We start from the raw sequence: 11,040 nt of genomic DNA on the forward strand, positions 1-11,040 counted from the left end.
AATAAATAAATAAATATCTTCTGGTATTACAGAGGCCGTACAATTACAGAGCTAAGCCGGGGCGGGCCGGGACCTGGGCGGGGGGGGGGGGGGGGGGGGGAGGAGAGCCTGAGGTGGGCAGAAAAGGGGAGCAAGGCCTGGGTTTGGTGAGTGCAGGGTGTGTTAGAAACCAAGTGGAACGGTTTCCTGGCACGGATACCACGGGCGACACGTTTTCTCTCCTGTGAGAGGAGTCGCGCAGGCTGCACGCGGGGAAGCCCGATCTGTGCACAAACTGACCCGCTGAGCTTCGAGGAGGTTCCCTAAGGAGGGAAAGAGAAAGGGAAAAGAAAAAAAGAAAGAGGAATTCATAACTGTGTATGTGGGTGTGAGCTGGATAAACAGCCACAGAACTGGAGGGGGGAGAGAGAAAAAAGTAAAAAAAAAAGGGGGGGGGGGGCAAGGCGCATCCGAGAGTAGAAGGGTGAACTTGACCGCTGGCAGAGAGTAGAGAGACAAGGGAAACGCGAGCCAGCCCAGAGAGGGCAGGTGAGGAGGCGCTGGCGGCCAGCAGGGCTCTGGGTTGGGGCCGGCGAACCCGCGGGGGCCGCTGGGCTGCGCACCGGAGGAGGGCTCGAGAGCTTGCAGTGTTCACAGTTTGGAGCTCGCCGCGGTCGGTGGCAGGCCCTGGGGCGGGGATACCAGCGCCAGACCCCTGCCAAGCTCTCAGCGCCGCCCAGGGCCGGGGACCTCCGCAAAGCAGTGCCAAATCCGTGCGTGGAGGCTGTTTGGCAGCGGGTGTCCCAAAACCGGCGCTGTGCACCCGGGCCTGTCTTAGAGACGCAGGGACGGCGGGGGGTGGGCGATGGAGGGAGGCGCGCGCCTAGGGAGTGACCGTGAGATCCCGGTCGTCCTTCCCGGAGGAGGACGGAGACATGGGTAATTCGTCGTCATCCTCCGAGCACTTGGCTGAGGACAGCGACGCGCACTTGCAGCTTTGCGGTGCGTCCCCGCCGACCCCCGCGCCTCCGCCGCCTCCGCGGTGGTTGTTGCCCTTGCCCTCCTTCTTGTGTTTCACTCGGCGGTTCTGGAACCAGATCTTCACCTGCTTCTCGGACAGATTCAGGTAGGTCGCGATCTCGATGCGGCGCAGACGGGACAGGTACATGTTGGAGGCGAACTCGCGCTCCAGCTCCAGCAGCTGCGTGCTGGTAAAGGCTGTGCGCATCCTCTTGCTGCTGGGCAGCTGGCTCGAGCTGCTGTCTGGGGGACGGAGGGGTGCAGAGAAGCAAGCGGTCAGACCCCAGCACTGGGGCCGGAGCTCCTGCTGGGCGGCAGCTGCAAGTCCCAGGACTTGGGTCTCTTACCCACCCCTTTCACCCAACACGATCCGCACCTGTGTGATCACCGACACTCAGATCCTCCTGGAGTCACCGCGCCCTGGCACCCCTTGCGGAGGACCCCGGCCCTCACTCCCCCGGGAGCTCCCTCCAGGACGTCCTGTCGCGGGCCTCCGTCCTCACACATCCCTGAGCACCACCCCCACCCCTCAGGGCCCCCGAACGCCCAGGATCCCCCTTTCCCAGTTCGTTTCGAGGCCAACCCGCCTCGGATAACCTCCGCCCTGTCCCCACCTCGGCGGTCCCGCTTACCCACGGAGATGCAGTGGAACTGCCTGGGGTCGGGTAGCGGGTAGGAGGTCTGGTAGAGCGCGGCGGCGGCGGCGGCGGCGGCGGCCGGCCCGTGCGCGACCCCGGGCGACACAGTCGAGTGCTGGCGGCCCAGGGGCGCGTGGCAGTACTGCGAGCCGAAGGGCGGGAAGGACGCCTTGATTAGCGGCAGCGCGGGCGGCCCAGGCGGCCCGTGCAGCTGCGAGGCGGTGACGCAGAGCGGGCACACGCACAGCAGCCCGGCCTTGCGCGCGTGGCAGGCGCCCGGCGACAGGCCGTGCAGCGCGTGCGGCGGGGTCACCGCGTAGGGGAAGAGCGGTGGCGGGCTGCCCTCGGGCGCCTTCTTCTCGCCCGACTCGCGCAGCACCAGCGAGTCCACCAGGAAGGAGCGCGGCATGGCCCCAGCGCGCGGCCGCCCCGCCGCCAGCCCGCGCCCCGCACACGCCGGGGTTCTCGGCGGGATCCTCCGGACCGCGGCGGCCCGCAGCTGCGGCGGCGGGGGAGGCGGAGCGCGGCTGCGGAGGCTGCGGCTGCGGCGCGAGGCGCGGACGCCGCGGGCACCGCCCCGAGCGCGCAGGGTGCTGGCCAGCGCTAGTGGTGCTGAAAGGCGCCGGCGGCGCCGCTTAAATAGGACTATTGCCATGTGATGGGCTACGCCAGGAGCGGCCGGGGCCTCTCAATAGGGTTTTTGTGCCTTTTCTCTTGGCATTCACTCTGCACGCTTCCTCATTATTTCACTTGTTAACTAAATGAACTGCATAATGTACTCTATTCTTGTCAACCCCACCCACGCCGTAACAGGCGCCCTGGCCCCCTCCTCTCCCTTTTGCGGGTTTATTTTCTCATTCTCTCGCGATTTAATATTCTTTTCTTTCTCTTTATTCCTTCCTCCCCTTTGGCTTTGCATTCGCGATCGGCCCGTTTATCTTATTGATTTTACATCCCCGCCGCTGCGCTTCCACAGACCCCCACGGGTAGCCTCTTGCCCCCTCTCCTCCGCACACTCAGCCTCAGCCCCTTCCCGTTTTCATCTCCCCCTGTTCCCCAAGAGCCTGCTGCCTCGCTCAGTGCCCCCAGCCCTGCGCGGTGCGTCCCGCGGGCGTCCTGCGCCAGCCTGCCGTTTCCACCTGTGGAATCCTCTGTCCGCTGCCTGTGTGGACAGCAGAAGGACCGGGGTTCCCGCGCGCAGAGAGGGAGGAAAGGGGGCTGGGGAGGCAGGAGAAGGGCTCGGGCGTCCTCATCCAGCCCCAGTCCCCTCGCTGTTCCTCTCTTTTCTCTAAGTTTCCCAAATAGTCGTGACTTCGGCGCTGCCTGCAAGCCCTAGGCTTTGTTCGGTGGATGCTGGCCAACAGCCTTTTCCTTCAAAGGACCGGGCCCTGGATGGAAAGAGGAAAGCGGCGCGGAGAGTCACGCACGGAGCCCGGGCCTGGGGAGCGTGTCCCGGACGTGCAGACCCGGAGATCTCGCACCCTCACCAGCCATGGCGTGCGTGGACTCTCTCTGCACCCCCCCACACCCCCACCCCGCGCGCTCTGGCCGGCGCCCCCTCCACTTGAGCGCAGGGAGTAGACGCGCGGGTGCGCTGGGAAACCCTCCCCTTCGCAGGGCACCCGCCGGCGCGGCGCGAAGGGCAGCTGTTTCCCAGCTCCCGCGGCCCTCGCCCACGCTGCCCCGGCTCGTCTGCGCCCGAGACCGGGTCCTTCCTCCTGCCGCCTCACCCTCTTCCTTCTGGCCACACAATGGTTAAACAACTTCAAAGGGCGGGCGCTCGGCACACAGCTTCAGCTTTTAAAACACAGACCTCCGGCTCCAGAGCTGCTTTTTTCCATACAATGGGAAATTAGCATAAATATTTCAAATTTTCAGCGTGGAACTTCTCCTGGGAGACGCTTACTTTCGATTTTATTGGAACCAAATCCCTTCACTGCTCTGGGCCCTGAAAGAAATTCTAAGAAAATGGAAGGGGAAGATTTCCGGGAAAGTGCACGGGAATAAACGGAAGCGTTCCCACGGGTTTTCATCATTGATTAAATCTTTTCAATGGCAACAACAACAACAAATTCTGATGAAAATACAACGAGAATTTGTTATGGGAGAAAAAACTGGATTCGCACCAAGGGGAGGGACAATGGGAAGAATTCCGTGGATGGAGGGCATTTCATCTAGCAGGAGTTAGAGTCCAGTGTTTTCCTGATTACTTGGCTTGTGTGGAGGGGTCGGGTAAGATTACCCTGCCCCCCACCCGCACCCCGTGGGCTCGGGCCCCCAGGCTCCCGCAAGCTGGGAAGGTGCTGCAAACCAGCCAGCACGCATCTGCACAGCCTAATTCCCCTTTAACGGCTCCCTGGGGAAGTTTGGACTGGGATAGTCCGCCCAGACAGAGCCGAGAGGGGATCGTGGGCCGGGAGAGGGGCCACCCGCTGGGCGGAGGCGGGTGGGAGAGGCGCGAGGTGCGGAGGGGCCAGCTGGGTGGAAGGGGGCGGCCGCCGCGCCCGGAGCCGGGAGCCCCCGCGGGGGCCAGTGCCGAGCCCTCCTGGCAGCCGCTGCGCGCGCCCGGAAAGGAAGGGGTTAAGAGTCGCTGAATGTGAGCAAGGCCAAAGCTACTGGGAAAGAATATGGGGGGGGGGGGGGGGGGCGCGGAATAACCAGTTTCCCCCCCTCCAGCCTCTGGGCCTTATTGAATGTCATTGAAGAAAGTTTTGAATGCCAGATAAAGAGAGGCGAATTAAAGTGTGTGACAGCGGAGGATAAGCAAACACAAAGAGAACTCTGTCACACTTTGGGGCAAAATCCGTGGGCTTTTTACCAAGTCTCTTCGCTATGATTGAATTAAGTAATAGGAAAACATTTTCTTTCGGTTTAGAGCCATTAGACAAAAACTTCAAAGCGAATAACACTTTTTAATGTGCGGCCCCACAATGGCTCGGGTTTTGTGCTGAAATGTTTAAATGGTTTGTGGTGCAACTCGGCTCGGGAGAGACCCCTGTCCAGGCAAAATAACATCCTTGCGAGCGTTTTCGGGCGGCCTGGAACTAACGCACACTTAATCCGCCATCTCCAGACCCCGCGGGTCGCCGGCCCGGAGAGGGGCCCACTGCCCGGCGGTCCCGGGCGGCAGCGGCGCGCCCCAGGAGACGGATCATTTAAAAAGAAAGTTCTGTGCCGGCGTGGGGGGTGGGGAGAAGGCGGCTTCCCGGCTGCGAGCCGGGCCCGAGGCTCCGGTCCCCCGGGCGAGGGGCGCAGAGGCCACGCGGTGCCCAGCGACCCCTCCCCAGCGGGGGCCTGGCGGGCTCCGCGGCCGAGCCCCGCGGCCTCTGCCCGGCTCCGGGTTTCGGCCGCCGCCACCCAGAGAACCACCCATCGCGGCTTTCCGGCTCAAAGCGCCTTCCGGGGCTTGCTGGAGCAGGGCTTGGCCTTGACTCACGCGAGCAAACTCCCCCGCTAGGGCTGGCCGGGGGTGGGTGGAGGTGGTGGGATTAGCGCCACAGCCCCGGGGGGGGGGGGGGGGGGGGCCGGGAGCCCCTGGCCTGGCAGGCCCTGCTCTGCCCCTGGAGCTGGTTTTCAGGTGTCCATCCGGGACAGTTCAACATGGAATAATTTCTGTCCTGGGCAGCTTTTCTTCTTTGATACAGTCTCCTTTCCTGTTGGGGAGACAACATGGCATTTTCTTTCTCCCCTAGAAATGCAGCTCTGAGGAATTTGCAGCAAAAACTGGTCAAATGGGGGGAAGGTACTGGTTCCCTCATTCTTTAGTCAAATGTCACAGATCTTCTCAGGGAAGACAAACAGCCTTATTTAAAATATCACCCCTCTCAACCCACACCCCCTTTATAAGCACCTCCTAACTTCCTGCGTCCTTTACACATTTGTTTCAGAGCCCTCTAGCTCCCTGTATCTTTATAAGCAGCTTCTGACTTCCTGGATCCTTTACACATTTGTTTTTCTGCCTCATGCCCCTACCCGTGAGGTCTTCTCCAGGAGGGCCACGGCTTTTGTCTTCTTGTGCATTGCTGTGTTGCAAATGAGAACAGTACCTGATACGTCGTAGGTGCTCATTCCATGTTGGTTGAATGAATAAAAATGATCGAGAGATCTGAGCTCAGGAGGTGGAATGGGTGGGGGGACTTCCGGGTTTGCCTCTTTAATTCACCCTCAACACTTGGGAGCATTTTATGGAGTAACTGACCTGTGCGGCCCTGGGACAGAGACTGTGTGACTTGTCCCTGTGTCCCCAGGGCCCACCACAGTGCCTGGATCATCACAGGCGCTCAAGGCGGGTTGAGTGAGTGGCAGACAGGTGAGTCCATCTGTGGGTACCCAGAACTCCACAGGAGGGTCTTCCCGTCTGAGGCAGGTCCAGTGCGCTGCTTGCAGGAGTAGGCAGGGTTGTCAAGACCTTGTCATGGTGTACAGGTGAAGGTGGGAGTTGGAAAGGGAGGAGATGTGGAGCTACCAGTGAGCATTCTGTGCTTTGTGGCTAAAGGCAATGGTGTGGGGATTCTCACAAAGAAAGGGGCTGCTCCGCTCACCAGGACAGTAGTGGCTCAGACAAGTCCCCCAGGAGAGAGCAGCGTGGCCAGTGGAGCCGAGGCATGGGAGCACGGGGTCTGCTGAGGAATGGTGACTGGACCTGCAAGCCAGGGGTGGAGGGCGCCTCAGGTGGGGGTGGCTGGGCATGGGTGTGGAAGGGAAGTCCAAGTCCAGCTGTGGGAGGCCGGGCAAACAGGTTTGTGCTTGATCCTGGGGAGTGATTCTTAAGCCCGGGAGTAACAGTCAGCTCTGAACATGAGAACTATAACTGGAAGCAGGAGGAGTTTCTAGAGGGAGGGACAGAGAGCCCAGAGCAGGGCTTGGCAGAGTGGGCTTGCCCTGAGTGTTGACTGAATTGCTGAATGAGCAAAGGTAAGGAAAGAACTGCCGTGAACACCGCCTGAGTTCAGGTGATGCGCGGTGAACAGCTGACGCCCCGGATGTGGGGCAGCGGGTCAGGGAGGGAAATAGTTGAGAGAACCTGAAGGAGGAATGGATAAGACCAGTTAGGTTTGTGAGAGCTTTATGTGTGTGCGAGTGTGTGGAAGAGAGAGGGAGTGAAACACTGCTCCTGACACCTGCCTTCCGGTTTGAGGGATGGTGGATGGTGGCATGAAGGGGAGAGATGGGCAGCTCGGAGTAGGACCCACTTTTATTGGTTGGGGGTGCAACATTAAGCCACATTTTAAATTCATTGCCTTTTTAAAAAAAACACTTTGTTGTGGTAACATATACAACTCAAATTTTCCCATTTTAACCACTTTCAAATATACACCTCAGTGGTATTAATTAATCTCCAATATGGTGCTGCCATCATCAACATCCATTACCCAAACTTTGCATCACCTTAAATGGCAGCTGCAGCCCTTAGGCCAAAGCTCCCCCATTCCTTTCACCCCACGCCCTCTGGTAACCGCCAATGTACTTTCTGTCTCAATGAATGTGCTTATTCTAGGTATTTCGTATAAGCGAGAGCATTCAATATTTTGTCCCTTTGTGACTGGCTTATTTCACTCCACATGATGTCTTCAAGTTCCATCTGTATTGTTGCACGCATCAGCACTTCATTCCTGGTTATGACACATTGAATTTTTAGCCTTATCCTTCAGAGTATTCTGCTAGTGTCCCTTGGGCAGATGAAAATGGGAGTCTAGAGTTGAATAGAGAGTTTGGGGATGGAGAGAGAGATTTGGGACTTAAGTCTGCACAAATGATAGCTTCAGCCTTAAGATGGATTAGCTTCTCTGGGGGAGGGGGAGAGTGTACAGAACGAAAAAAACAACAACAATGAGGATTCTAGATGCATTCCTGAGGGACATCTTAATTTAGGGAGGCAGGTGAAGGGGGGCTCCCTGCAAGACAGAGAAGGCTTAGCCAGATGTAGGCGAAGTGAGCAAAGTAGGAGAAAATGGGAGGGAGATACACCAAAATAGCACACCAGGTAGGGTTGCCAGATTTAGCAAATAAAATATAAGACAGCTGTTTCAAATATAATTTCAGATAATTTTAAATATAAGCATGTCCCAAATAATGCATGGAACATGCTCATACTAAACAATTATTTATTCATTACTTTTCTGAAATTCAAACTTAATGTAGTGTCCAGTGTTTTATCTGGCATGCTACTTCCAGGTCACAGTGAAACAACTTACACTGACAAAACATTTCAGTGTGACTCAATGTAGAGATGGAGAAACTGAGACTCAGGGAAAAAGCATGACTTGCCCAGGACCACACAGCCACAGTGCTGCCAAGGCCAATTAAATCAGGTTTTCTGAATGCAAGTCCAGGCACTTTCTCCATATGGGCACCCCAAGGTTCTACATGATAATGCATTGATAGGGCCAAAGCTCAGCACCAACTTGGCCTTGGGAAGTTGGTTGTTTTCAGGCTGCCTCAAGGAGCTGGAGCCCTGTGGAAAACAGGGTGGCTTTTGGTGGGATTATTATTAAAAGACCCACCTCCCCGGGGGTACAGATCAGTGTTGGACCTAGAGAGGGGAGAGAATGACATTTGCTTTAGGTTACTCCCATGCCTTTTATTTGTCCCCTTCTTCCCCTAGACCCTCAAATCATTTTTGGGGGCCTGCTGGGAAAGAAGTTCCATATTTAAGGTTTGGGACATAAAGCTGAATCCTCACTGGTCTCCCAGAGGCATTGCAAGAGCCATGTTCCAGTGTGCCTGAGAAGGACTGGAGTTTCCTGCTGAACTAGTATGGCCCTAGTGGACCATATCACTTAGGGGACTTGTGCTTATGCTTGGGGGCAGCTGGTGACCTTTAATATTTAATTATAAATAAGTGTGACTTTGCTGTTCCTGTGAAAAACTATAATAGGAATGTGAAAAGACCTTCAAGAAAGAAGATAAGCAGTACTCTAGAGAAGATGGAAAGAAAAGACTGTTGAAAATTCTAATCCTGGAGCTCTTTAAAAATTATTTTTAAAGTTGGGGTATTTATGTAGCTCACTATTGCTAACCACAGGTCTAATTAGGCAGCTCAGAGTGGTTTGGAGAAAATGTGGTTAGAGAATGAAAAGCTGAGATTTAATCTGTGCAGAACTGGTAAAAAATTATTTATGAATGTTTGGAAGTAAATAGAAATGGTGAAAGCACATCATAGGATTTGGAATTAGTGTTAAATGTGATAGTGGTTTGCTTTTTGTTGTTTTATTTTGAGGGGGGAGTAATGAAAATGCTCTAATATTGATTGAAGTGATGAATGCACAACTCGGTGATTATACCAAATGCCACTGATTGTACACTTTAGATAAATTGTATGGTTTATGAGCAAAAAAATAATAATAGGGTGGGTTGGGAAAAATACACCAAATGTAAGATACAGACTATATTTAGTTATAATATTTTGACAAGATTCTTTCATAATTTGTTACAAATGTTTCATAAAAATTCAAGGTGTTTGTGGTGGGGTGAGGTATGGGAGCGCTGTAGGATGTTATGCATGTTTATTTTGTAAGTTCACAACTTTTACTACACACTTATTGTTTATGGGTGTTCATGTATACATTATATACACCAATAAATTGTTTTAAAAATGAATTAAAAAGAAGTCGTGAGAATCTAAAGGAAAAAAAGTTTTGGAGAGAACAGACCCTTTAGAATGGCAGATGCCCTAAGTTTTTAGAGAATAGGCAATTCTCTTCTTCACTGTTTAATTTTCTTCATTACCAGTGGAAGTGGTTGTGAGTAGCTAACCAATATCTGCTCTCTCCTTCTTCTTTAGTCATAGAATTCCAATTTTATTGTGTAACAAGTTTATGAGCCTTCCTTGTAATAAGTGGTGGCCAATGAGATGGAAGCAGAAGGCATGGGGGTGGTGGACATCTCAGGGAACGAGTCATCAGCTAGCCGGCACTGTGTTTGCTCTTCCCCTTCTTTCCTCCAGTGCAGGCCTGATGTTGCATTTTCAGCATCCATTTTAGTCATCTCAGACCATGTAGATGAACTTGAAGATGGAAAGTTCATGCTGGGAATAGTGGAGCAGAAAGATGGGAGGAACCTGGGTCCCTGATGATCAAGGAACTGCTTATCTATTTTATGTGAATAAAAAGTAAGTATCCTTTTCGTTATTACTTGACTTTTCTATTCTTGCCGCTGTGTCTAATCATAACTCATTCTCCCCAACCCCTGATCCATCCAGATAATAAGCCTCAGGCCAAATGAAGGAGTCAAAGTAATCATCTCATGGCAGCTGGAATATCTTCTTGTTCTTTCCCAATTAGACTGCAAGCCCACTGGGCAGGTGTGGAAGATTGACTCATGCACCCTAACAAAAGGCAGGTGCTTAATCGTAATCATATTCCTCTGGGCTTGAGCCTGTTGTAGATAGGGCCTGTTGAAGGTGTTATTTTTTAATTAAGGTGTGGGTCAATTGAACCAGGCCTTAATTCTAATCCATATTTCTCCAAGTTTATATAAAGAGGAGTCAGAGAAAGCCAAAGTCAATGGAAACTGAAAGAGCAGATAGAGGACGTGAGAGCTCACCATGTGACTGGAGGCAGATCCAGCCAAGGAGCCCCAAGGATTGCGATGAGCCAGCACCTGAACACTCAAGACTTTAGGGAAAAAGCATAGTTTTGTGGTTGCCTTGAATTTGGACTTCTGGTCTCTGGCACCATAAACCCATAAATTCCTGTTATTGAAGCCAGTCCATTGAGTGGTATTTGTCATAGCAATGTGGCAAACTAAGACAGCAGGGATAAAGGCATTTATACCGGTGTCATCAACCTTTACCACAGTGCTTGGTACCTGGTACACACTTTGTAACTGTTGAATGTTGGTGCTGATGGCAGTAAAGGAGCTGTACTCTTTTGATTATGATTCAGTGCAGCATGGTTCCATCTTGATGAGCATCACAAGATTTCCTAAGATCTTAAGGCTTTAGCTTTCTTATAGTAAATTTGGAATATTTCCCTTGAAAGATTAAGAAGGATATTTGTGTAAGCTGAATGTCACTAGGTTTTACAGTCAATGGGTGCAAGTGAAGTCATTTTAATACCTGTTTTGGCTGGGCAGGACCTCTGGTTTCACTGGCATAGTGCTTCAATTCCCCAGATGGGAGTCCCTGGAGGAACGTCTGCCAACTAGCACCCACCACGCCACTCACCATGTTCTTCTCTGCAGGGAGGTTCCCTTCATCTCTGCTCAGCTTGAGATGGGTCTACTGCCTCCTTCCACATCTGGCCCTGGAGATGTGTGTATTCCTTGTGCATTCTAAGCACACTAAGACAGAACGCCCTCAGTAAATGGGTGCTGTGTGTGTGTTTTCTGGGTGACAGGATGTAGCAGTGTTAGGGAAACCTTCTCTTGGAGTGGATTTTCCAGCCTGAGTTATTTCCTTCAA

General features: G+C 53.5%; 1 protein-coding gene across 1 annotated transcript; it reads right to left on the reverse strand.

Moving 5' to 3' along the window:
• Positions 1 to 862: 862 nt before the first annotated feature.
• GSX1 (GS homeobox 1) lies at positions 863 to 2,046 on the reverse strand. Its single transcript, XM_004458522.3, has 2 exons — positions 1,632 to 2,046; positions 863 to 1,242 (listed from the first exon to the last, which is right to left on the reverse strand). The coding sequence occupies exons 1-2, from the start codon at positions 2,044 to 2,046 to the stop codon at positions 863 to 865; spliced, it is 795 nt and encodes a 264-aa protein (XP_004458579.3).
• Between the last annotated feature and the right edge of the window lie 8,994 nt (positions 2,047 to 11,040).

This window comes from Dasypus novemcinctus, chromosome 15 (assembly GCF_030445035.2).
Source record: "Dasypus novemcinctus isolate mDasNov1 chromosome 15, mDasNov1.1.hap2, whole genome shotgun sequence".
Classification (NCBI taxonomy): Eukaryota; Metazoa; Chordata; class Mammalia; order Cingulata; family Dasypodidae; genus Dasypus; species Dasypus novemcinctus.

Bases quoted from the DNA above. Each gene is read 5' to 3' on its own strand.
- GSX1 (XM_004458522.3), bottom strand. From the start codon at position 2,046: ATGCCGCGCTCCTTCCTGGTGGACTCGCTGGTGCTGCGCGAGTCGGGC. The intron at 1,243-1,631 runs GTAAGCGGGACC...TCCGTCCCCCAG, and splicing joins GTTCCACTGCATCTCCGTGG to ACAGCAGCTCGAGCCAGCTG.